Source organism: Photinus pyralis, unplaced genomic scaffold (genome assembly GCF_008802855.1).
Source record: "Photinus pyralis isolate 1611_PpyrPB1 unplaced genomic scaffold, Ppyr1.3 Ppyr1.4_LG4, whole genome shotgun sequence".
In the NCBI taxonomy this organism is placed as follows: Eukaryota; Metazoa; Arthropoda; class Insecta; order Coleoptera; family Lampyridae; genus Photinus; species Photinus pyralis.
Window position 1 is genome coordinate 49,661,364 of NW_022170511.1, and position 27,002 is coordinate 49,688,365.

Consider the following 27,002-nt stretch of genomic DNA (forward strand, 5'->3'; position numbering starts at 1 on the left):
TCTGGGAGATAAATAAATATTTATTTTTACAGGAGATTTACATTCACTTTATTTTGTTTTTGTTTCGTTTATGTCATTCCTCATTCGCCCTTTTATTAACTTCACAATGCAGATTTAATTTAAAATTCCCCTTTGTAACGTAAGTACGTGGAGAAATTTGAATTTTTTTAGATCTAAATATTTGTAGGTGTAGTCAATGTTTTACGTGTATAAAACATAATGGCGATGTTTTACTTATTCAAGACGTCACTCTCGCGGTTTTCCAGTTGTAAAACACTAAACGAGTTGTACGCCTCCCTTTCGCGCAAACAACGAACGTGAAAGAAGTTTTGTTGCAATTCAAATCAATTTTCCTCTTAATAATAAATACTTAAACGGAGAGTTTCAGTAAAAAGCAAACCTAACGTAAAGTTTTCAATTGCGCCAAGTATATTCAACTTTAGCATTCACTACTACCCAGTTACAATAACTTCTTACTTTTCTTTTTAAATTAACCATTTTCAAAATACAATTCATTTTATATTCTACGACAGAAATTTTTACAGAAAGCAAAACAGTCCAAAAATGATCATGGGGCGTCTATGCCAAAGAAAGGAAACTCATATATTCTAAATAAAACAAATCAATTTGACTAAATTTACGCCCTCGGACGTCATGGACTGCTTTATATATCTCATACGAGATCTCATATGACAGATATAATTGGCATATAATAGGCGAATGAAAAATAAATTTTATTCGCTACATGTAGACCGCTCTGTATATCCAAGATCGTAAAAATTCAATATTACTATTTCTTGAGCATGTGACATGAGTTCAATAATAAGAGATTTTAAATTAAAAAACGGGAACCAATTTGAGAAATATTTATTCGAAAATGAAACTCAAAACGCCAACGTCCAGTGAGTATTCACGTACACCGTTTGAATTGCCACAAAGGAATCGCAATGAATATATATATATAAAAGCAGACTACGTCGATAAAAGTAAATTAAATTCTTGTTGAAATCCAATGAAATGCTGGTTTGGAATATTGTTGGATGTAGAAACACGGCGTTTTATCCCATGAAATAAAGGGACACGCTTATGAGGCGGTTACGAAATGTTTTGTATATAACGTACGTAATCCAAGAGTTTTTTTGTGCCGTTTAACTGAAATTATTTTGCGAGGATTTTATACATGTTGGAAATGCTTGCCAAAATTGTTCACGGAGTACAAAGCGCGATCTAAAGCTATACGTTCATTCTTACCACTTCAACCAGTAATTTGTAGATTTGACATGTGGAAAAGTCATTTACCACATCTCTATATTTACTTTAGGTTATTCAATGGGATTGTAATTAAATAGTGACCCCTTTCAGATCCCATTTGCAATTTATTTCTCCAAATACTGCTACTTTATGATTACACATGTGGTCGTCAAGTGAGCATGTAGAAAATGAAATTACCTTTAATTGAACTGCTTCTTATTGGACTTAATTTAAACCCAATGGTGTACTGTGCGACTAAAAGGTTAACTATTTCTGTTGGCTCATCTGAGAAAAACTAGGTACTCAATGTTTGAGTGTATGACGTTATGGAAACGCTTAGTCTTTAATATTTAGTCAACAACAAAATCCTAAGATATCTATTCGGATATTATCTCAACAAACTGACCTTGTAGATTCCACATCGCAAGGGTAAATGTTGGTTTATACGATACCCCTACAAAATGAAAATTTATCAATAGACTGGCAGAAATCCAGCGACAAGAGTTAGTTTTTGTAATTGAGGTGGTAGGTAGAGGTGAAGTTAAAAGGTCTCTATCCCCTGGTTCTGACTTTGGGAATTATACAAGTTCCAAATGTCGTGCTCGCCTCTCCACGTGATGTTGATGTGAAATTCGAAGATCACTCCACGTTTCCATTTTGGTGACTTTAGGATGTCCGTAATGGTATCACTGTCATGGTCTTTAAGGGGTGATTGAAGTGAAGTTACAAGTTGCTCCCTCTGGCGATGAGTTTGAACCTAAAAACACTCGGTCTCGCGGAGCTTGATATGTCAATTTCAAGGATGTACATTTATAATAGTACAAGGTAACACCTAAGGTGGTTCGCTCGACTAAATTCCTTTTTTATCAATCTTAATATACAATGTGTTCCAGGTAGGACGATTTTTCGCTAAGGATCCACGAGGCCTTTGAAATTAACTCCAATCTTTTTGCAGGATCAGACAAACGCAATAACTTACGTTGAACGCTAACTTCAAAAAGATATATCAAAGGCCTGCTGGATCCTTCGCCAAAAAATACCTTAATTCTGTTTCCCTATGGTGCGTTCTCCCTGGGACACACGGTATAAACAAACACATTGGCAATTGGTTGTCCAAAAAATTAATTTCAAGGCTACCCTTAATTAAAATTAATGTAATTAATATTTCTGTCTGCTTCTATCACATGGAGAGCGCGCATGTGCACACTCTTACATTCGATGCCTACACCACAATTAGCTGTTACGCTGCGTCCTTCTCTTACACACGGAACGATACACATGTTTTTCTCTCGTGGGCTACTTAGCAATGCGACAGCCGTAATGTTCCGGATGCGTAACAGCTGATGCGTTGGAGATATATAGGCAAAATTTCATTATAAGAATTGTTCTTTTCGGAGTTACCATTTGTCCGCGATTTTTGTAAATATTTTTTAAGAGCTATTACCAACGTTTTCATTTGATGTATAACTTATTTTCTCAAAAAACAACCATTTAAAATTGGTACCGCAAGAAGTATCGCATCAGCGCCTTAAGTCATATGACCTGAGGCGGCAGACGATCGATTTTAGCATACTCGGATAGGCCAAAATGGAACTCCGTCGGTTAAAATTTTGATCACTCTCGTTTGGTGGATTTCGAGCTAGCCCCCCTACTATAAACAATGCATTTATATGTTTATATAAACAAATTCCAATAATTAGTTGATAGAGAAGTTTGTGATGACACACGAATATAAACGCCTTAAAAATGAATCACTTATAGTTCACATACAGAACGTAGATAAAGAAAGCATGCCGGTGTTAATAATTCGCAGGCGGGTAAAAAAGCACTGGATTATTCAAATGTTCATTTACCAATGGGAGGCTTCATACGAAGCTCTGGATAGGACACATAGGAAATTATTTTGTAAATTACAGTTGTAACTGGGAATTATACTAATTTACAGTTGTAACTGGGAATTAGTTTATAATTTACAGTTGTAATTGGGAATTACACTAATTTACAGTTGTAACTGGGAATTATGCTAATTTACAGTTGTAACTGGGAATTATACTAATTTACAGTTGTAACTGGGAATTAAACTAATATACCGTTGTAACTGTCAAGGATAATTCCCAGTTACAACTGTAAATTAGTATAATTCCCAGTTACAACTGTAAATTAGTGTAATTGACAATTACAACTGTAAATTATAAAACTAATTCCCCGTTACAACTATAATTTACAAAATAATTTCGTGTGTGTCCTATCCAGAGCTTCGTAGCGATGTAGCCGAAACACGTCTTCTTTATAACTGCACTAAACTCTTTCTCTTTCACTCACGTTTATAATTCATTCAGTTCCTTAGTTTTATGTTTAAAAAAAAAGTCCAATTACAACCCTTGTCCGCAATATAAAGGAAACACAATTTCGTCGAGGCTAGAGTTTGCGATCCCTCGTGTTATTTTGGGGTAATGCCATAACAGATTTTTTCTAGTTTAGATATTCACTTCCGATTTAACTATTTTTTCAAAAATTCGAACCTCAATATGGCGCACCCTAAACAAGGTCTAAAAGAATCAGATCTCAACAAAATTTGTTATTTTTGGTCATGGAAATAAAGAATTCAAATTTTCCAATTGCAGTTTTTGATCGTTCGACTTTTTACGCAATCCCTGTTAAAAGAAATTAAAAAAGAATCCCAAAGTTTGGGAGTTTTGAGGCTTGATTCCTGGACTTAATTAGAGGAGACATTTGGTTTGTTCTCCTGCACCGCCACATACTGTTTGTGTTACAAACTGTATAACAACTTGCCTAATCAATTAATTGCAATAACATGAAGGGTGCAGGATATCAATCACGATGTAACAAATACAGTAATGAAGAAGTATAAAACTGATAAGTATTTCCGATTTTATTAATGTATGATACCTGCAAGTTTCTACACCCTGTGTGATTATAAAAGAGCAATCGTGTACACGTGGTCCTTTTATTTCTTTTGTTCGTCCAAAATGCGTGATATTCAAGTTATGGGCATCTTGTGAATGCGTTTGAATCTTGAAACCAAACTTATAGTGAATAATAACGATCTCATGTCAACATTTACGGAATGTAATACATCAAATTCGACTTTTGGATGACCTGGATGGTGGGTTTGTATGGTTTTAAAAAGTGCCCGAGATAGACACACAGAAAGTATAAAGAAGCTCGTCACGCCAAAAGCTTTTCGCTTTTTAGTAAAAAAAAAGTTGGTTTAATGAACATGTAGTGACTGCGATCGTAATATCACTACTAGGAACCTGCGCGTTCGCAGATACAACGTGTAGGAAGTGACTAAAAGAAAAATACCGCAAAGTGATGGGGTAAGTTTCTCTTAATAATGGCTAGAATTAGAGTTTGCGGGCACGTTTAATATCCGAAATGTACTAAACTAATAGAATAATGCAACAATTTATCTCCCAATAAAAATATACATTTATTTGTGTTTTGCCATTTTCTACGTAACTTCAGCACGTTCCACACAGCTGGCGCAGATGAAGTTACGATTTGTTGCCATACAGCACAAGGAAATATATTTCGAAATAAAGAAATATAGAGGATATCCTTACAACGTTTACAAAGAGAAAGGAAAAGCAAGTGGATAACCAGGAAGGAATATCTATAAAAGGCTTATAAACTTTTTCAAACTAGGTCACCTCATGTTACGATGTTAAAGGGTTGTTGTTTTTAAACACATACACACAGAGAGCACTAATTTACATAAAATAATGACCGTGTCTGTTTTGTACATTCAATTTCATATTTGTTATGTTCTTGTTTGTTATATCCTATTGTCCTGGTGAAATTACTCTGTTCAACATACTTGAAGATAATAACGCCCATTCAGTAGCCTAACTACACCCTTTTGAAGGTCCTAATGTAGAATAATATATGGAGCTCGCACGAAAAGGACAATTGCTTTATGTAAATATAATGCGAAGCTCAATAGCTCATAATGCGATTTAACTTTCATCTTGATAACTGGAGGATACAAGCAGAGATACGGAATTTACACGCTTGCCACGTCTGCCATAGATTGTTCTCTATTAGCTCGTTTTGGAGATAATAGATGTTAAGCATTTGGCTTCGGTTGTTTGGAAAACTATCAGTACATACGTTGTTCCCAAAATTGTCAAAAATTGGTTCGATATTGTGGAAATGTACTAAGTACATAATAAGCCAGCACCTCACCACGTTGTTGTAAATATAGGTATGTACACTGATACTGGACTATCGAATAATTCCAGTTTCTACTTGAAAATGACTCTATTTTGCAAATAACTATTTCATTTAACGAAATTAGGTAATAGTTAATATTTGGCAACTGAAACCCGGTTGGGCCTGTAGTTATTTCTTGTTTTGAAGCTTGTGCTTTTGTAGATCGAACATTGTATTACACGGAAATTCGTTTAATAATACATGTAACTATGTATGTACTATTTTAGCTAATAGACGCTCTATCTTTTACATACAAAAAAGCAACAAACTACCGGTATCGAAGGAAATATTATACAGGATGTTTCACGCAAAGTATTCAGACGCCCATTAACAATTTAAGTCTTAAGTTTGCATACAGTACGGACATAGTTTTTCATGATCTACCGAAAGAAAATAATATGATCGTTCCACTTCCGGTTTTACAGGATGTGGATAGCAACTTTCTTATTTATATATTTTATTCCATTTTCGAAATCTACATAAAAATCTACGTCGTTTGTTACCACATTTACCTATACCCAGCATCAAAGGTTTTCAAGTTATTCAAGATTTTTCCAAATTTTTGACGTTTAATTGCTTTTCTTTAGGGCCCTGTACCTATGACTCCGTTGACTTTAATTTCAAAAAGTCTTCCAAAATTAACAATACTGACTTGATGCCATATGAGAAATTTTAATGGCTTCAAAGCTTAAAAAGTTGATTTTTTCAAATACAACATACCTACTTTATTTTTTTACACTTTCAAATGTCCACAAAAATTCTATGTCGATCAATTATTACATTCCCTATACCTACCTATCTGTTATGCTCTTCGTTTTATTTTAGATTTTCTTAAATTGTGACCGTTATACATAATTTTCTTAGGAAGCGTTGCACATATGCTTGAAAATAGTCATATAGATGACGATATTTGTCCAGTTAAGCAGGTAAATAGATTCGTAAATACAAACATTTCCTAATGAATAATGATGAAGGAGGTCGTTTACCTGTAACTGGTATAAACGTTTCAACATCATGGTGCACCCGCGCACAACGCCCTAATAGTGCCAGAATACCTATCGTGCAAATTTCCTGAAAAATAGAACATTTATCCTATATTTTTGTTTTTTTAATGTGACGTACATCGTTGTATTCGTAATATACAATATTACTCAATACAGTATGTACTTTCTTTTACGGGCCATATAAAGAAATGAGGTTGATGATGATTTCTCCGAAACGAAACATTGTATTGAAAATCCCTCTACAGTGTTTTGTAGAGCTCAAGAAGTGGCAATAAGAAAATATTTTATTTTTCTGTATCTGCTCAGAACAAATTAAAAACCAAATCGGTAAATTTCAGTTTTTTAGTATACCTTACGAGGTAGTTGGAATTTTCTGGTTGTATTGTTGTATATTGTGTATATCTCGGTTAGTATCGACTTTCTATACGAAAGTTGTTTAACATCTTATTTCCCATAATAAGGCAGTTTTCATTTCACTGTTTTTATTTGAAAAAACAAATGAATTACGAAAAACAATTGAATTTTTTTAAATAACAATGCACATTTTCATTAGGCTCATTGATAGAGGTTTTGCTTTCTTTTTTCAATGACGTAACGCACCCGTTTAGAAGAAATTAATTTTTATTTCAAGCTTTTTGTGATGGGTTATGCCACTGCCTTGCAGTTAATGGTGAACATTTTGAACATTCATTGAGATGAAAACCATTTTACTGCTAATTTCGTTTTGTCTTCATGGTTTAATAAGAAACCTACACGTTTATTTGTTTCATTTCGATGGAGGATATCTGGATTAATGTTACCGATCTAATTATAATAAATTTCTTTAAAAAATTTTCTTGAATAGTGATACTAACATGTTATATCATCGAAACGAGAAAAAATATCTCTATCAAATGAGCCTAATGAAAAGATGCACTGCCATTTAAAAAAATTCAATTTTTTTTCGTTACTCATTTGTTTTCTGAAATAAAAACAACTGAATGCTGCCTTATTATGTGTGGCGCAGTCTGCTGCAACGTTGGGATTGAAAGAGGGTGGGGCTATATAAATGCTATCGAAAATCGCTCTATGAAGCTAAACTTGTTGGGTTTTGAAGAAATTCCATTCTATTTTTTTTTTCGAAAAGTGAAAAACTATGGGTGCCATTACCTATACAAAAGTTATAGCACAATTGTAATTATTTAATTAAAAAAGTTGTCATGCTCCTTACAAAAGCTCAAATTAGGAATTGATATTTAGTCAAAAATGGAACTACGACACATTACACCACAGCCGTAGCACAGATCGATAGTTACCGTACCTACTACCGTCAGTTTTGGATACTTTCAAATTTGTGCTTCAAGTGGATTTTTTGTAAAGCGTCGCCAATGAGAGATCTCCAATGCAACACTCTCTCAGCCTTTACTCTAGCTAGATACTCAGCTGCGATATAACTCAACAAATTATTTAGATTGTTTGCTACTGAGATCAAGGGGAGTATATGTTTGCGGACATGCTAACTTTTGATAGGAGAGGACAAGATAACGATAGTATGGCGTTCATTCAGTGGCGGATTTAAATTTTTTGCACTGCTAGGCACACCGAAAGGTATGCGCCCCAAAGTAATCTTTAAATTGCAATAAATTTTAAGATGATAATAAAAATCAAATTGAAACTTGAAATTTTCAAAACTAATATGAAAAGAAATACAGTATACCTAATTTTTACACGCACGTCAAAACTTGCATTGTCGATTATTGTTTTTACAGTTACAGTTTGTTTAAACTATCTACCAATTCCAATTTATTTCATAATTTTAATTAAAGATTTTTATCATTTGTAACTTGTTAGGGGACTTATTTTAAAACTTAAAATGTTACCTAAAATAAATATAATGCAAAAAATACCGCCCTCTAAAGCTGCCGCCCCTAGAGGCACCTGCCTAGTGTGTCCGTATGTAAATCCGCCACTGGCGTTCATTAGCCACAACTACAGTATGGTCGGTATGTTGTCACTTATCCCGTAGAAGGGTAGTGAAACATATAGACATTTTTTACGAGATAAAAAGCAGGTGTCAAATTCTTGACAGAATAACTTCCTAGCTGAAAATTGGGACCTACCATCCAAATTTCGTTAAAATTGCTCCATAAATAAGAAAGTTGGATGTTGCACATGCGCAACTCGATTTTTTGCGCATGCATTTTGTTTTATTTTATTAGGAAGACCTACCATCCAAATTTCGTTTTAATTGTTCCATAAATAAGAAAATTGCATTTCTGCGCACGTGCAACACGATTTTTGCGCATGAATTTTGTTTGCTTTTATTAAAGGGACTTACCATAGAAATTTCGTTTAAATTGCTTCAGAAACAAGATCGTTGCGTTTTGCACATATGCAACACAATTTTTTGACTTTGACAATTTTTTTCTCCGTTTTTTGATAATATAATCCGGCCCAATTTTTTGTAGGTTGTACACAGGAAAATAAGGTGTTCCAAATAATAGAATAAAAATTTTAGGTTACTATTTGAAAAAGTTCGATGCCGTTACGGCGCTCCAAAATTTTTTTTCAAAAATCCGGCCCGTTATTTTTCTGTTCGGTATGCCTAAAACATATATACAAAATTTCAACAAAATCCGTCGAGCCGTTTTCTCAGAAAATTGCCAACAAACGTACGTACATACAGATGGAAAAAAATTTTATTCTTTAAAAGTTGCTTAAAATGGTCTAAAACGTCAACATTTGATGAAATTTTGAAATGTTCAAAAAACGGCTATCGCAATAGCTACCTAGCACATGCTAGGAAGCTAAAAATACAATTAAAAATAGATACTGTAAGTGTAGATTCGGTACCTGTACCAAATAGTAAAAAGTGGCAGGGGAGAGAGAGATCTTAAACATTTTGCAAGCTTCAGAATTACAACTTTCCCTAATTCACGTTTAAGTCATTGTTTCAACCATTTAATTACATGCGGGTTTGATGGTTTTAGGCAAAGGTAATTTAAAAACAGTCACATAGTTTTGTGTGTTCTTTGACAAAAATGAGAAAATTTTCAATAAAAATTTGTTTCCACCACCACTCACTTTATGGACATACGTAACAAATCGTTGTCAATCCTATGGTTCAACACAGAGCAACGGGGAACATATTTATTTTAAAAGTGGGCAGTTTAATCAAGACACAATCGAATTGACAGCAACGCTGTCTTGATAAACGTGACAAAAGTAACAACGTTGCTGCAATATGAGTACTCAAACTCAAAGCTTTATGCAAGACATTTCTACATTAAAATTTTGCGCCATGTAAAATACGGAATTCCTTTAAAATGTCAAGTTTCCTAGGAGTCGAAAGCACCCCGGCCCGAACAGCGAACATCATTAATAGAAAAGTGACGTTGATGGAAAAGCGTCCCAATAAACTACGTAAAACTGAAGTAACGTCGGGTCGTCTGGGATCAAATTTTCAATGTATGCAAAATGCAGAATTCCAGGTATCGAATGTAAAAAATAATGCACCATATAAATCGCTAACAAAAGAAAACCCTAAACAACGTTTTGAGGCTTTCTCAACCTTCGAGAAGGCAATAAATTCAAATCAAGATCAGAATCAGTTTTTACGATCGGAATTTAGTTGTGTATCTGGGACATTCTCGAAGGGAAGTTTATAATAGATCCCTACATCCTACTTCCTGCAATTAGGTTAGTTTTTGGAATAGGAGATAACATAACCCTTACAGTATCCTCATATAGAGAGGACCGAAATGGATTTTACATGATAATTACTTATCGATTTATAATACTGCCGCCGCCATTAAAGCTCGAACCTATATTATACTAATTTATGAAGGTAGAAAGGTAGAAAAGTTTATGTATAATCAATGATTAGCGCCGATAACTTTATTTTGAAAGTTGAAATATGAGTTTAAAGCTCAATTAACCGAATTTTTATGTTATTTTGTTTGGTAAAGTTCTAGTTTAATATTATACATAAACTACACCAGTTTTAATTTAAAAAGACATAAAAGTTGGAAGAAACGGAAAAGTTCAACGTTTATAACTTTGTTTAAGTTATTTTATTGTTATACGTATTGCAGGTTATATGAAATAGGTTTATCGGTTTGGCTGACAAAACATTCGTCGATTTTCGAGTTCGCTTCCAACACATATTTGCTGCAGATAAATTCTCCCTTGGGAATTGGATGCTCGGATTTGATTATCTCATATGAGCTGACAGTTGCAATAGTTTTTGCTGAATTTTACAATTTGAGAAAAAAGTTCCTTGATCTGTGAATACGAAAACTGACGTGTACGTCGAGATCCGAATTGTCGAATATACAATTCTGAATTATTAGCGTTTTTAAGGGCTTCACCCCATTTCAATTGTGACTGGAAATGATTACCTTTTTTTTACAGGGAATATAATTAAATTCGTGCAATGGGATAACTAAATGAAACGGATGCCGGTATAGGTAATTGAAAACGGACATCCCATTGAAGTTACATTAATTTGTCACTCGGCGGAGAGAATTCATGTTTTATTTAGAATTCGTAATGGTCTGTAACCAAAAATATTGTTGGCCTTTATAATCCTTGTGTTGAACACTCACCTTTATGTGGATGGATCACCCTATATCTTGATAACTGGTTTTTTTTCATATAAGATAGGGTGTTACAATTACAATTAAAACCGAAACATCTAAACCTTAATTCGGTTCACAAAACACTTGAAAACAGGCAACACTGATACGTAAATAGACATAATTCACATTTATCCTAACCCAATGCTACACACAAATTCACATCTGATGTACCACTAAAGAAAACTTTCCGATTAAAGCGGTGTATCACACACTATTGTGGGTTTTCAGTTTGATAGTCATCAGTGTGTTTGACTAATAGCCGATTTATATAAAGCCACACACTTAACAAGTATAATACCGGCTATAAAGTAGGTACCCAATTATTACATTTTCAAGCGAATGACTTTGAAACAAAGGGTGGTAATTGCTGTCAAGTAGTCATAGTTCCAGTAGTTTACGATATTTTATTAAAAATTAAATTAGCAAAAATTAAATTTAAGTAGATTTAAAAAAAAATTAAATGGGTTACGATAAGACCCTGCCATTTTAACCAACATATTTCCTAATAACCGAGATCTCAATTATACGCGGCGCGAAAAACATGCACCCTGGACATCGTGACCCTTGCAGACCTTGGATCCTTTGATCAGTTGATACTTAAATTTTTACGGTTTAAAGTTCATACTTGAAGTAGGTAAACTTGAAACTGAAGCTTATAAGAATATAGGACATTTTAAGACTTGGACGTTTTTATTTTGACACTTGATCTTTAATGGTGATACGTTCATCTAGAATTTGAAAATTATGATATTTGGAGATTTAGATGTGCAAGTTGAAATACGTATTTTAGATCTTCGAGTTACGGTTGAAATTTAAAATTGATAGAATGAGGCTTGATAATTTCAAATTGCAGGCTTCACTCTTTTTGTTGAATGCTAGAATTTGAACTTTTGAAGCTTGTTTGTGACCTTTAAAGCTAACACAAACGTGTACTAAATGTTGTAAACGTATCTCTCAATATACACTTAGTATCTAGTCAATTTAGTAAGTATCACTGACCTGAGCAGATCCCTACCAAGTGTAGAATTAATTCTGGATGACCGAAAATGAAATCGAAATCAAGATTTTTGTTAATTTAATAAACTAAGGGTAGGCAACGATGAGCTGATTAATTATTATTTGGGAAGCTAGTGCCAATTTCTAAAAATTTTAGATAAAACATTTCTGATTTTATACCGGAAGTTAGCTCGCACTTCGGTATTTTAAAGAAGATGCTTTAATTTTTTAATTTATGCAAAATTTTGACAAAGCCACTCTTATGGTAAATAATTTCTGATCTGAATTTGAAGCAGCAGGAAAAAACTGCAAAGCATTGCAATTTAACCTTATAACTTAATAACGCGAATGATACCCATACCATCACGCTCAATCTGAAACACCCAGTATATTTTCTGCAGCTTACTTTCTTTTCTACTCCTACTCTTGTAGAAGATGTAGATTATAACTTCTACTATCCCCGTGTAGGGACGGGTAGTAGAATTTTCCTACTGCAGGGGCCACTGTATGTCGTAAAAAGCGACTAATCAATGGCAAATATGGACACGATTAACACTAAATACGGTGGTCGACTTTCCCTGCGTATTACTCCTATACTATAAACTTAAGCGCTTAAGCAATAATTTAGACTCTTGTCGTACATATACATTTATTTTTCGTAGTGTTCTTTTAATCAGTAAATCTTTGTGTATAATGAATGTGGATACCATGGACGACTCATCCACAAAAATATAATTTAGCGAATTTTCTAGAGCGATAATCCAGTCGCCATCAAATCAATAAAAGATTAGTCCCTAGATAGAAGCTGCAACATTGAAGTGTCAAACTTCATTGATTTTTGGGTTAGGTTTATAAGTGACCTGTGACAAACGCCAAACGCCATTCCACATCTAATTTAAATAAGGCGGCTACAAATCAGTTGTATCTAGTAAAGTATAGTCAGCTTGGGGAACAATTGCATTGTTTTGAATCAGTGTGACTGCATCAAAGGCTAAAAAATTCCATCTTTTAATAGTCATTATACACATCAGTAGTATAGCTCAGTGTTAGAGCATTGGGCTACATAGCCAGAGGTTAGGTGCTCGAACCTGGGCTGAGGTAAGAATTTTTCATCTGTGGCAGCGATGGGAATTTCCTTAGATCAGTTTTGAGCATTCTGGCTCCCTCGGGTTTTCCTGAAGTTTTCCTAATTCGTTAGGTAAATACCGAAGTAGTATAGAACTTAAGCTCTTCTGCAAGGACACCTGTAAAAAGCATTATGCCGGCCACTGTAATTGGGCAAAAGCCTGTTGAGCGCCCAGGACAAGAGGGACAGTAAATAAATAAAATAAATAAAGTACACACCTCTCAGCAGGGTTATACTTATACATACTTATTTCTAATCACCTTACTTTTTAAATTGACGCTCATATTTAATAAAATCAATGTGTTTACCTATAGAGGGTGTAGAGCGTATCTAAGAATTTGGACTACAGCTATTGTTTTAGTGGAATATGTATTATTTTCTTTTTATGTTAATTTTGAGAGACCGATTTGAGGCTATCATACAAATTTTGATATACATATTATGCACATACATATGCAATTTGTAGAGTACGAAGTAAACGCAATATATTGAAAATGTAAAAAAATAGCATTCAGTACAATCTGTACATAACGTATATTAACTACGATGCAAAAACTGAACGAAATCTAACTAAATTTACTCAGTTTAGTATTCTGTATATCAGTACAGACTTCCGTTTTGAGGGCGATGTGAATTTACGCGAGTTCCGTGAAACTGAACTTTCAAGGTTTGCAACTAGATGGGGGTGACGATTGGATCAGATGTAGTTCTTTAAATTTGTATTCGTGATTAGATAAAGGATGATCTTATTGTCGACGAAAACGACAATAATTTACATCTGATGGGCTGTTAGTGCTGTTACTAATTACTATCCACCCTTTTGTGTGTGTATCTACACTTAATCTATCGGATTGCGTCAAAATTGTCGGTTTTCAATCAATAACATCATTTAAGATGCTACCTGTAATCATTTTAACACACATACATTATTGTACTTTTGGTGTCATAAGGCTTCGATCATTGGAAACGAATACTTAATCGGCCATATATTTTATTTTCAACAGTTTGTACTTATGTAAATATCGTTGACAGTTGTTCGCTTTCATACTTCTTTCATAATTTAGAAAAAAGGATGTGCAGGTTTCTGCATGGTCTCATTGCTGAGATCTCAGACCACAGACGGACCGACAATTCACGACGGAATTTAGTAAGGCGGTATTTACAACTCGTGTGAAAAGTTTCCCTTTGAGCGTGAGCGCTCGTTGTATAATATCATATTAGGTGACTCCCATTACTTTCCACGATGATACTAATTATATATTGAAAACTTGTGGGCAAATTTATTGTATACACTACACTTGATATTCCGTTTTGAAAAGCCGTGTCGTTGGGCCACGATGGTACAAATACAAACCGGCGGTAGCTTGTATACAGGATGGCGCATCTAAAACGAACCGAACCACCCTTAATAACTGGTAAATTACACCGAGGGGGAAATATTTAACGGTCTATTTCTGCTCACGACACTCAATTATGGAACATAAAATCAACGGTCTGGAAAATTCAGCTTCCGCTGTGTAAATAAATAATAACAATGATAAACCGTTTCAACAATAGGGGGCGGGTATACTATTTTAAAAAATAAAATTTGGAAAAGATTCTTTTTGACGATATCACATCTCGTTTGCTTTAGATACACCACGCTGTACCGCCTATATAAGATAATATAGGGAATGCTTTGTGTCCAAAAACAAAATAAACAGTACTTACTGTTTTTTTTTTGAAAAATCATGTTAATGATACAAGAAACATACACAACACTTAACATTCTAAGTAACACTATTAACAGTTGATACCATGATATAATCAACATTGTACGTCAAACCGTACTATATTAATACATGGGTGGGTACAGTTTGTTAAACATGGATAAAATCAATTATATTATACAATACTATAATCAATATTGACATTACACTTTACACATCGCACGCCACACCAAGTATTTGGTTATTATAAAATTTGGCACTGGAATTTGCATAACAAAGCGAATTATCAACAGAAGATTCCGCGACGTACCAATTCCTGAATATCCATTAATTAACTTTCAATCAATGTAAAATGACACTAAGGCGGAACATGCGTACCACAGCACTTCTGAAATGATAAAAACATGTATCAGTATTTATTAGTGGTTAAAAACGGCATGTAATGTATATAGTGTGATTATTTAGATGTGCATGCTTAGAATGAAATTTTTTATTTATTGAGAGGGTATTCTGAACCTTGAAAATCTTTCAATATTGCTTTGGATTGTTTTAAAGAAATAATTTCCAGTATTGCGCAGTATAGCAACCGATTTTTCTCCTCACTACAAAAAGAGGGAATATGTTTGATGAATTGATCCATTCCTCGCTGAATTTATGGAAAAATAATTAAAATATTAGTTCGCCAACCAACGTCATAGGTGTATTTTTCCAAAAATGAGAGTAACTTATTTGAATGCTATTGTGATAGTTGGAACTATATTTTTTGTGTAAGAGCATATAAAGTTATCCTAATCTATTTTATATGCATTGGATTTTCTGTTAATTTTGCAAGGCGTGAAATATTAGAAATTAACATTAACAGTTGTAATTCTGTAAGTTTTTATTTAAATTATGGCAGGTAATTAAGGTGTTTTACCTTTACCAGAAGCAACTGTATATACCTAGATTAACACGCCAATTATCTAATTCATAATGTACTTACCCAAACTTAAAAATTTACCCAAAAATTCTCGCGGATAAATAGTATGCAAAACCGTGTAATGAAATTGTGCTTAACAACTGAAAACCCTCCCTTTATGTCCAAAATATGGTGGCTGGGCTTATTAAAACAGATCATATTCCCAACTAAGCCGACAGTCGTAAAATTTGACTACAAACGTCCCAAAATTGTCACCCTTTTTTCAGCCTATTATGTATATGTCGTAAAACAAAGGCGCGTGGAGTGATATATTTTATATATTTTTTTCGGCACATCCTTTTCGATTTTGAACAATTTTTCAAACGTTCATCCTACTCCGCAAGGTGGTGTAAAAATTCGATCTCGTCCCGTAAAGGACTTATATTATTATTATTATATATTTATCTAAATAAAATAAATAAATAAATGACCAAAATTCCTTGACCATTCGAAACTGTTCGCGAATTTGGACGGACAGAAAGTCCAAAATCATGAACGAGCTGAGTCGCTCGTTTAATAACTGTTAGTAAAAACTGTAATAGAACCTTAAATTTCTGTAAATCATTGTTTTACTTAATTTCATGGCAATTTGCAACGCACCTTTCTTTTAATCCCCACGGTTGCGCGTCATTAAGGAGGTTGTGCATTCTTTCGAAATAAAATTTTGACTTCCTAAGTAAACTTTCTAAATTATTTAGCACAACGGCCCACATGAATAAAAGGGAGCATATGCTTTTACTTCACACTGGGCGATGTAGCAGCCCTGCTTATCCGCACTGCTGAGCAGCGGGATGGGACGCAGTGCAGAGCTGCTCAGCAGTGCGGGTAAGCAGCGCGGCTACGTCGCCCAATGTGAAGGGCACTTACGAGTATTTACTTTGAATTTTGCAAGTATAAGCATATGCCCCCTTTTATTCATATGCCCCATTAACTGACCGGGTAGCCCTTGACATAAATTTTACACTGACTTATTGAAGATTTTTCCATTTTTCAATCTGAAAATTAACTTCAAGTCCGCTTTTACAAATTACTTGCTCATAAAATTAAACACAAAATTAATTTTGGATATATTTTATGTTAAAAGATATTTAGATTTTAATTTTACATAAATAAAATCACAGTACATCGTTTAAAAAATGTCCTTCTGTAGACGACAGTGTTGACATGAAACAAACCCTGTCAGCCCCCTTTATATCGGCAATATTTCACAGCGAATAAAAAGTAGGCCATCCTTAAAAAAACTCAAAAAACTCACAAAAACTTTATCTATCTGTATAAAAAATCCGAAATAAATTGATTCCACACTGAAAGCTAGCGTTATAAATTCACTAATCAATAAGTCTTGAAGAGGTGCTGCTGAATACCATGTCATTGCAATATTGAGAACGATAGTGTATTGAATAAGGTGTAATATCGAAAACGTTTCAAGTTCTCTCAGAATATCCCTGATTGTACATTTACAAAATTGTCTACCCTAGAACTAACTAAATAAAACATAGACGTTACACCTGTCCCAAGGTATGACAAACTTGCAAAATGAGCCAAATAAGCCTGCGAACTTTGTCTTGGAATTGAGAGCTAGTAACGCATTGTCATACTTTCATACTGATCATGATCTCGATGGAAAAATATTTTTCCAAAACTCTTTGCATACACCAAAGAGTATCCACAGCACTCTTTGCGTACACTCACCTACTATACAATGCTGGACACATAGCTAAAATGATATGGAAATTATCAATAATGCGCAGTTCAATAATATTTAACGAATATTGGCAACACACCTGACAAACCACACCATCCCAAAAATTGGCTAATTAGACTAGTTCAGCGTTGTAATTGGCATAACAAGGCGGTTGTGAATCATAGGATACGACGGAGGATGCCGCAACGTAGCTGTTTTGAGGTATTCCTGAATATCCACCAATTGTCACTATCGTCGTTGTTGGTTTATTCATATCAATGTAAAATGAGACTACGGCATACCACGCATACCATAGCAATCCTGAAATTATAATAAATTATACTATAGCGCCTTAATGGAAAAAAATGGCAATGTATATATAGTATGGTTAACTAAATTTAAACAAAAAATTCTCCAATTTTGGAGAATGAGTTTGGTGATTTTAAATACATCGAAGGATATTTGTGAAATATGTAATTATGATCAGTTTCTATAGAGCGCCCATAATTAACGAGAGAAAATTGCACAAAAAAAAATTTTATTACCATTGGACTAAACTTAATGAATTCTGGATTCTTTAAAAACTTTTCTGCTCTGTTTCCATAATGGTTGGAAATTCACAATCAATGGATCAATCAAAAGATTTTTTTCTGTTTAATTTAGGTAGTCTATTCGACTCCACCTAGTGGATATCAATAGGGTTAAGTGATAATTAATTGCACCCGCTCAAGTGATAGGGTAACTTTCATAGATCAGAATCTGCATACTATCCTTCTGAGATATTGGTCATCAACACTGCTAGTTCTTTTTATCTAAAAACAGAAAAATGTGTATGAATCTTTTTCGTGATGGGTACCTACTTCCAAACTTTATCATTGTTCAAAACATTTGAAACGTGTCACTAATGTTGTCACATTCTCTTTAACGCGAAGAACCACAGAGTCAATTCAAATTAAAAATTGATCAGAGAACTGTGTTGTGAAAGAAATGCCAGTAGCGTAATACGCATGCGTGCTATACAGCACTGTTGAGTGTATTTAAAATTCTCCATATCTTTAAGAAGTAAGCACCTTGTCTACTTTGATCCAGTTAAGCCAATACAATTCGAATCTTTCCACAATTCATGGTTTCTATCTTATCACAAATAAATACTACCATTCACCCCATCGTATACCACACCAATGAAATACCGACTTGTTACATCTTAACAAATTCCACCCCAAATTTTTATTATTTCAAACTTGCCCGTACGTTGAATTCCGCCTCGATTATGATATAGATCTATGGCCCTAACGTATGTCAGAGGAGTTAGTTCGCAACGGTCCAGTAGGTGACGCTAGCGCTGTACCAACTGTCAGATTCTTTGAAAGTTTGAATTATTTACGGGAATTTTTGGAGCCGTTTCACGATGAGCATAAACGAACAAGCTGGTATTCACTTTTGGGAATTGTATTTACGCGGAGACGTTCAAAGAACGAATTTGAATGTACCCTGTATATTTTGTAATAGACGAGGCGATGGAAAAGGGCAGACTATTGAGCATACCGACGATGGCTTACTAGGTAATTATTATTAACAATATTTCTAGGTACGTACCTAAAATGTCACCACTTAGCAAAATGCACTAAGCAAGGTTTCATGTTTCATAGCAAAATCGACAGCGGAAACAAGGTCGTCAGAAAAAAAACCTACACCTAGATTTTGTAACAGTTTGGCAAAACCGTTGGGGAGGAGGGGGGGGGGGGTTAAGTTACTTCATTAATACAGTCAAAAATTGTATGTAGGTACTAAACCATATTCACTTTAAGAAGATAGCCGTAGAAAGCTTAGGGAAACTTTGACTTGTGATTAGTTAAAACACCAGACAGTGTTACGTTGCATAATAAAATAAGGGACGAATTTTGTTGATAGCGTAGTTGGTAGTATCTGTTGCCAACTAAATTGTCGAACTGTCATTAGCTGTCAATGTCAAAGGTCCAAACATTAAATCGTTTCATTTATTTCTGTGTTTTCAAATTTGGTGCCGATGTTGTCCGATGAGATACGATTTGAGACCGTCAAAGTTAAAATTAGTAAAAGTCAATTAATTAATCGCCTAGAAATGTTAAAAGATGAAACCTATTCTTATTTGTAGACATATACAAGATGTGGAGTATTTCAAACTTCTCGTAGTAGGTACGTGGTTGCAATGGAAGCTGCTTTTTACGCCACACCACTTTAATTTGCCGCCATATTCACATACCCACGACTACAGTGCCCTCTATCGGTAACCACCCACATTGTATAGAAAGTATAAAGTTAATAGATAATAGCAGTCCAATCGAAGATTTCTCCTGGGTGTGCTTTTCTTCAAACACAGCACCATCACCTTCTTATAATGAATGCAATTAGTCAGAGATCAAGATTTTAGTTATTCCATTACAAAAAAATTATTTTACTGTTTTGATTGCAGAAGACTTACTGGACATGGAGGAGGAGATGGCCTACCGTAAGAATAATGAAGGCAAATCAATGATTTAAACTCTGTTGTGTACTTTAGTATTTGTTTCTTGTTGCTACACTGTTTGCTTAAACGCTTTCCTTGTTCATACAAAATAATAGTGATTTTCTGGAAGTAAGTGATCGAGATAAATTGCTTGTACAGTGAGATCTTTTGGTGTGAAAGATTATAGCCTCCTACGCTCTGTGTATTGAGGAGAATAATTGCACGAGATATTGAGTTGAAATTTTATTTTCGTACTTCCGAGACTAAAGTGACCACTTCACTCCATTATGACAAGTACTGAAGTGTCACTTTTTGTCCCGCCGGGATTAAATTTTGACGAAAATCCCGGAAGGATGAAATTACTAACAAGGCAATTTCAGTAGGTTGTTCCACATTTTGTATGCGGCACTACTTCTTAAACGTATCGTACTGCTGCTCATATAGTTTTTTGGATTTCGGTGGTATCAATTCTTTACCTAGTTTGGCTGCTTTTTATGAATACCAAATACACTTTTGTCACCCACCACCAAAATTATGACACTAGCAATGACAGTTTCCAAATTATTTTTGTTACCACAGCATAGGAATTGTCGTACCAACGCAACGTTCCTATGGTAACTTGTTAAGTAGCGATTTTTTGAATGAACGCATTCTCTAAAGGTGGGTTCATAGCTCTCCGTTCATCCGTTGCGTTGATCCGTCGAACGGATAGTACGTTTTGTTAAGGTTCATAGCAATCCGTCCACATTGTACATTTGCAAGTATAACCATAACCTAAACTTTATTTTGTAGTGTACCCTCCGTGATTTTCAGTATGTGAAAATGGTACGAAAGTAAGAACACATTGCTATCTGATTATTACCGTGAAGAACGAATAGGCGAACGCTGTTAACATACCAAACATAACCTCACTCTTGTTAAAAACGGACCAACGGAAACGTAAATGTTCAACTTCAACCAACTTTTCCGTCGTAAACGGACGACGTACGATTTAAAAATTTGCTGTCTTCTGATTGGCTAACGGACAAACGGAAACGTATGAACGGAGAGCTATGAACTTACCTTAACTCCATACATATTAAGTGTTTCAGTTTCGGAAGTACGAAAAATATCGTATATACCTTGCGACTGAAGTAGTGTTCTTAATCCCTCAGGTAAAATATGGCCCTCCCTTCGGTCGGGCCATAAACTTTACCTTCGGGATTAAAAGTACTACTTCAGTCCCGTGGTATATAATATACTATTTTTATGACAGGGTAAAAAAATTAAATAGGTATTACCCGGTGAGAATCCGCCACATTTATGATATTCGCTGTCACACATAGTATACTTTCGTCAATATTGTATAATACAAATTTTACCCAATGAGTTGACTTACCGGACATTAACGTTCCTGCAAAAAGTTCAGGTGCGAAGAACATGAATATTAAACAGAAGAGCGTACATAAACCTAGACCAAATGCTACATATACTATCCAAGGTAGCAGGAAGTGCTTATTCACCTAAAAACGACTTTCTGTACTTTTTATAAAGGCATTCGCCAACCTACCTACCTTTACGGATCCATACAGCAGCATAATGTTGACTACTACGTAGAGGTAAGAGTAAACGACAATTATCCGTACATGACTTTTGGTATCTTCTTCTTCAATACTTTCCAAGAAAACTGCTTGCGTAATTATTCCGGCAATTGTAAATAACTAAAAAAGAACAATCTGTTAGTTAAGCCATGAGTGAATGTACTGAATCCCTAAAATTTTCAATCGTTTATCTTTCTATGCCTAGTCGCTAGTTTTATCCACCAGAACAAAAGGTAATTGAGAAAGCAATAAGCTAAGAAATTGAAATGTGTTTTAGTACCAAGTTACGACGATGCTTTGTTGATGTGTGATCTGTTATCATAAATTCCATAGCAAAGATCGCCAACTAAGGATGGTTCAAATTCGTGGCTCACCATTGGGATGTGCAGTGAAAGATACAGTGTAAGTTAAATGAGGGAAAAGTTGCACCTTTTTGTACCTAAAGAAACGCATTTGAAATTTTTGAAAAATCCTTGAAATTAACTGACATATTACTCAAAACTGAAAATGTAAAATTTCGTTTTCATTTTCCCTAGTTTAAACCATCGAAAATGGACGGTTCCCTTTCGCATCTTCAATTTATTTTAGGTTGTTTGTATTTTTAGCAATGGGCTCTTCGGAGATTCTGAATCTGTTAGCAGAAGTTCCATAAGACGCTAGATGTAGAAGCTATAGACTACTATTTCTTATTTCTTATGGACACCATATTCGGATTTTTACGGAATGAGATCGAAAAGAAATTCATCTGAATGCATTGCCTTCATAGCCATGTTGATTCAGCACAATCTAGTTGTCTTTGGATGTTTTGTTGAGAAATGAATGTAAAACCTTTGATTTTGCAGTTTTTCTTGTAAATTTATCTAAAAGTATAGAGTGTGACGTCATTTTTTGTCCTCTATCCTCTATCTCATTCCGTTAAAATCCAATATGGCAACAGACAGACAGACATCATCGAAATTTTGTTTGATTCGGAATCCTGGTGCTTCAAAACGTGTATTTCCGTCAAAAAAGTGGGAGGGGGGGTCATTATTTACCCCAATGCAATACCCCCCTTGCTAACGTGCGGGTGGTAAAAATGGAATGCACTAGTTGAATGTACGTTATTTTATCTAATTACCACTATAGAATAGTAAGATTCTAATCTCAGAGAATTTGCTATCATATTGTAGATACACAGCACTGTAAAGCCAATCCACGCAGGTAACAACGCAAAATGGTACTTACAAATCCACAAATTCCTACAATAATCGTTCCAGTTCGCAAATCGCAACATCCACAGCACGAATTTAAAAGCTGCATCTGCTTTTAATATTATTCGATACCTAACTGTGATTTTTTCACCAAACTATTTCCACTGACACTTGTAACCTTAGAGCAATAGGCGGAGAACAATTCTTGCTGTACTACGAGCGAAAATCTGATGACGTCCGTAGCGCCAGTCTGGCTGGCGCAACGGAAAATACAAGATTTTACTATAGAAAACTTGCGAAAATTAGTAACTGAAAACGGGATCCGTTTTATTTTATATGTCATTGCTTAAATTGTTGCAATGTATGTACTTTGTTCGAAAATAAGAACTTTTGTATTATTGATTGACATACATATTTTCATTTGCATCAGAGATTTAAATTAAAGAACGACCACTCCAATAAGCTTTAGTGACTCTAAAAGTCTAAAAGCTTCTATAGGCCTTAAAATCTGTTAAAGGTTCCAAAAGGCTTTGAAGACTCTTTAATTGTCTCCGTTCCTAATGAGTAATGACTCACTTGATACCTCTTCACTCAACGCTTATAAGAAAAGACCTTACAATACAAGTTCTACTCTACAGCTAGGTACACTTGGAAACTCCTTGAACCCTTTGAACGTTCTTGAACTGCTTTAAAGATTCCGTGTGCTATTAACCAAACTAGTATACCTACTGTACTTCAGAAAGCTTTGAACATTCTTTAAAGCGATAATGAACGCACATGTTCTTAAGGGTCTTGAGAACGTTCTTAGAAGCTCTGGGTGACTCCTTCAAGCTTCTTTGAAAGTTCAAGATAAATAAGATTTCCCATGTAGATAAAAATTCCAAAGATGACTCGACAGTCGACACTTCGACAGCATCTACTTGTTGATCGCATAGTTGCTTTTATGACTCAAATAGTCACTGAATAAGTAATTCTATTCAATGCTAAAAACTAATTCTATGCCTTCGAAAATATGTAATAGGACCAAAACATTAAACAATTGCTATTGTTTTTCCTCCTTAATACGTATACTAAGTATACCTTGAATTTTGTTTTATTTCTAAAATATTTACGAAATCGGCCACCTTCCTCGGTCCGTCAATTATCTTGTAACTCGTCTTGTAAATAACAAAAATTTAAATTTAAAGATACTGTGTCTAAAATTATGGTCTAAATGCGAAAGGAGGCGCTTTTATCTTGTTATTACACCCTTCTGCATGGTTTAAGTAATTGCTTCTTTAAAGGTTCCAAATATTAAAATTTACGGCATTTAATAATAAACTTATTGTATAGAGATTAAGCATTTCACATTGTCCCCTTTTACTTTAGTTATCTTTGAAATTACGCCGACTGGGGTTATTTGTGAATCATTTTCTCTTTGCTGTAAATATATTGCAGAGAGGGTTTGCATTTTGCGTCAATGCTAAAATAATGCTTATTAATTATTAATTAATTAGGATTCCGACTGCACCCAGTGAGACGGTTTGAGTTTCGTAATCGCATTTTTGCAATGTGTATAAAACTATAAAATATAGCACCGTAAAAATATAGTATATAATAAAAAAAAGGCTCCGAATACTCAACCTCACTGGTGATGTGGAATAGAATATCACGATTATTTGGTGGAATAAAATCATGTTATACATATGTTCGTTTAATTGATAATGGCAACATCGTCAATAGTAATAATTTTCTGTGGTATTACATATTTTTAGAAGACTTGTAATTACAATGAGAAATTTGGCTAGGGCAGGCTTAAACAGGCTTAAAATTTGTCAGGGCGGGCTAAGCCGATTTAAGAGCCGCACTGCTGCGGTTTATGCCGATAAGTGGCGAAAGAGTAGACTATCAACTAAATTTTAAGCATACAAATAAGTTTTTTTTACGAATCAGTCGAAAGTTTTTGAATATTGTGTTCGAAAAAGGAAGATCTGGATTTGTACCCTTTTTAAATAAGAATTCGAAGTGTGTCAATTATAGGAACTAAAAAGTGACATTTTGGTGGCGCCACGATTACAAAGTGTCACTTTAAACAAACAAGAAATCCGAAATTAGAAATATTACCTACTGCAGATTTGCAATTGATCGCTACCCGCCTATCAGTGAGGGTTTTGACTTTTGAGTATTAATATAGGGTTTTGAGTGGAAATTTTGAGTCAACGTGTGCGGTTCTTTTACAGAAGAATTTTCTTGAACGTAACTTGAGACCTCTATCAATGATAACTGATAAGCAGAAGTAGCGCGAGCAATATTAATTTATTGTATATTATAAAGTCCCTAGATTACTAAAGTAACGCGAATAGCAGCCATTTTGGCTCAGTTTGGGAACCGCGAAATTTGAAATTGAAGCAAGTATGTATTTTGTAGTCGCTCTTGGATTGTGCGGATACTTGGATAGGGCAAGAGTTTTGTGAGCGTATCGTTTAATAGCCTTTAACATCACAAGAAAGATATAGTTGCATCGCTTTTTCAATCGATTCACCACTTGCATCCAATTTTAAATATTTTAATTGATTTTCATTAAAAGTTTTCGAAAAATTGTCTCCACTTCTGAGTAATTTCTTTTTTCAGTTTCTGTTTTCTTGCAAAAGATGACCTTCTCTAATGAATTAATGGTTACATCAGTACTCTCCTGAATGTACACACAGCTATTAAACAACAAATGTCAAACCTGACACTAGGTGTCAAACGGCCATTTTGGCTCAATTAGCAATTTGTTTTGTCTAATACACTGGCCTAATGAATCGCGTTACTTTAATAATCTAGGGACTCTAGTATATTATGTAATTGCGCGCCCCTTCCGGCAATTGTATAAAGCAAAAGTAATAAGTGTATCCCCTCCATCTGCGGGGACCCTTACGAGAATTTGTAGCTCTGCCGTGTATGAGATCCCCATAGTGAAAATGAAAAAAAAAACTCACCTAATAGGGTTGAATATTATGCATTTAGAATTCAAAAAATTGTTTTTCGGAATTCTCAAATTTAAATTTTTTGTGTTTGCGCCAATTCGCCGTCGTAGATAATTGGAAATTGTGTACTTACCTTAACCTGATACATTTTAGTATGTTTACCTAAATTTGCGTTAAACTGTTCCATACTTTGCTTTTATACATTTAAATTTAAATTTTAAACTACGCGCGTAACGTCATTGTCATGACAGCACTGTTGGCTAAACTGTTTTGCACTTTATTGGTTTGGTTGCTTCGAGAGACTACCTTCCATAACACATTTCGCGGTCAAGTGTTGACGTTTGTTGTTCTTTGCAATTCTGGTAGTAGCTGTAGTTACATATTATAAAATCTTATACCTATCTATTTTTTCTGGCTGGCTTCTCAGTACTGGACTCTTCAGAAAAACGGTAAGACATTTTTATTTCAAATTTGAATGACAAACTCGGAAAAGGTGCCAAACAGTCACAACTAAAGTAATACGCAAACTTGTGACCCAAGTATAATTTATTTCATGCCGTAAATGGAAGACGCAGACTGTAATAATGTTATTAGAGATTTTTTAAGACACTGGCAACTTGGCAGTTGCAGTGCAAGCGATTCTTTCATGAAATGTGAGATACAGCAGACGCAATGTCAATGTCAACAAATCCATGAAAAATTAGAACTGCAACAGAATTGCACGTTGTAAATCATAAGATTAGAATTCCCAAGTACCACCACCTCCCCTTCACACTTTACAGGTGCTCTGAATTTTGTAGTTGGTTTTCATAACATTTATCCAACACATTTTTGCATGTTTGGTAAACTGTAATGTTTTACAGGGTGTTTTTTCCGATGTTCTATTTCATTTTTATTTGTTCTTATTTAATGCATAGGTATAGTTCGTTTCACCAATAATTTAACATTTCTCATTAGGTCGTTAAGTAGCGGGAATTCCCACAGCGACATTTAAAACAATAGGACAATAGCCCCCATTTAACTAAAAGTCAGCGGTTCTCAATAAAATTTTTATGTTTCAAACGCCAAATTTATTATAGGTACTTAATAATTTTATATTTTAAATGTTAAAGGTATATTTGGGACTATTTATTTGTAAAATGTTCTGATTCCATTCCATTCCCCTAGCCATTCCCTCTTTTCTCCGGAAGGTGGTTGCACTATTCTGTTCTTTACT

The 27,002-nt window shown here is 34.5% G+C and overlaps 2 protein-coding genes across 8 annotated transcripts in view; one reads left to right on the top strand and one right to left on the bottom strand.

Annotated features, from left to right (window-relative positions):
• LOC116167960 overlaps positions 1–27,002 on the top strand; it is an 89,259-nt gene that overhangs the window by 59,905 nt on the left and 2,352 nt on the right. The window contains exon 1 of one of the 4 annotated variants that reach the window (XM_031483586.1): positions 26,099–26,235. The exons of the other annotated variants lie outside the window; for them this stretch is intronic. The gene's annotated coding sequence lies outside the window, so the exon portion shown is untranslated. Of the gene's footprint in view, positions 1–26,098; positions 26,236–27,002 lie in introns of those variants that run through there. 4 annotated transcript variants of the gene reach the window in all.
• LOC116167959 (lysosomal-associated transmembrane protein 4B-like) lies at positions 15,008–23,052 on the bottom strand. 4 transcript variants are annotated; one of them, XR_004144674.1, is made up of 6 exons: positions 22,873–23,052; positions 21,622–21,768; positions 21,447–21,570; positions 17,684–17,904; positions 17,592–17,616; positions 15,008–15,329 (listed from the first exon to the last, which is right to left on the bottom strand). XR_004144674.1 is itself a non-coding variant. In XM_031483585.1 (5 exons), exons 1-4 carry the CDS (start codon positions 22,945–22,947, stop codon positions 17,717–17,719), a joined length of 534 nt encoding a protein of 177 aa, XP_031339445.1. In that variant the 5' UTR covers positions 22,948–23,052; the 3' UTR covers positions 15,008–15,329; positions 17,684–17,716. The 4 variants fall into 4 exon arrangements, 2 of the variants coding, with proteins under 2 accessions (XP_031339445.1, XP_031339444.1); XR_004144675.1 differs by having other exon boundaries at positions 17,408–17,616; XM_031483585.1 differs by lacking the exon at positions 17,592–17,616.

Excerpts from the sequence above, each read along its gene's own strand:
- LOC116167959 (XM_031483585.1), bottom strand. The coding sequence starts at position 22,947 with ATGCAGCTTTTAAATTCGTGCTGTGGATGTTGCGATTTGCGAACTGGA. Across the intron at positions 21,769-22,872 it reads TTGTAGGAATTTGTGGATTT|TTATTTACAATTGCCGGAAT; the intron begins GTAAGTACCATT and ends GTTCTTTTTTAG. Across the intron at positions 17,905-21,446 it reads TGCAGGAACGTTAATGTCCG|GATTGCTATGGTATGCGTGG; the intron begins GTAAGTCAACTC and ends TTATAATTTCAG.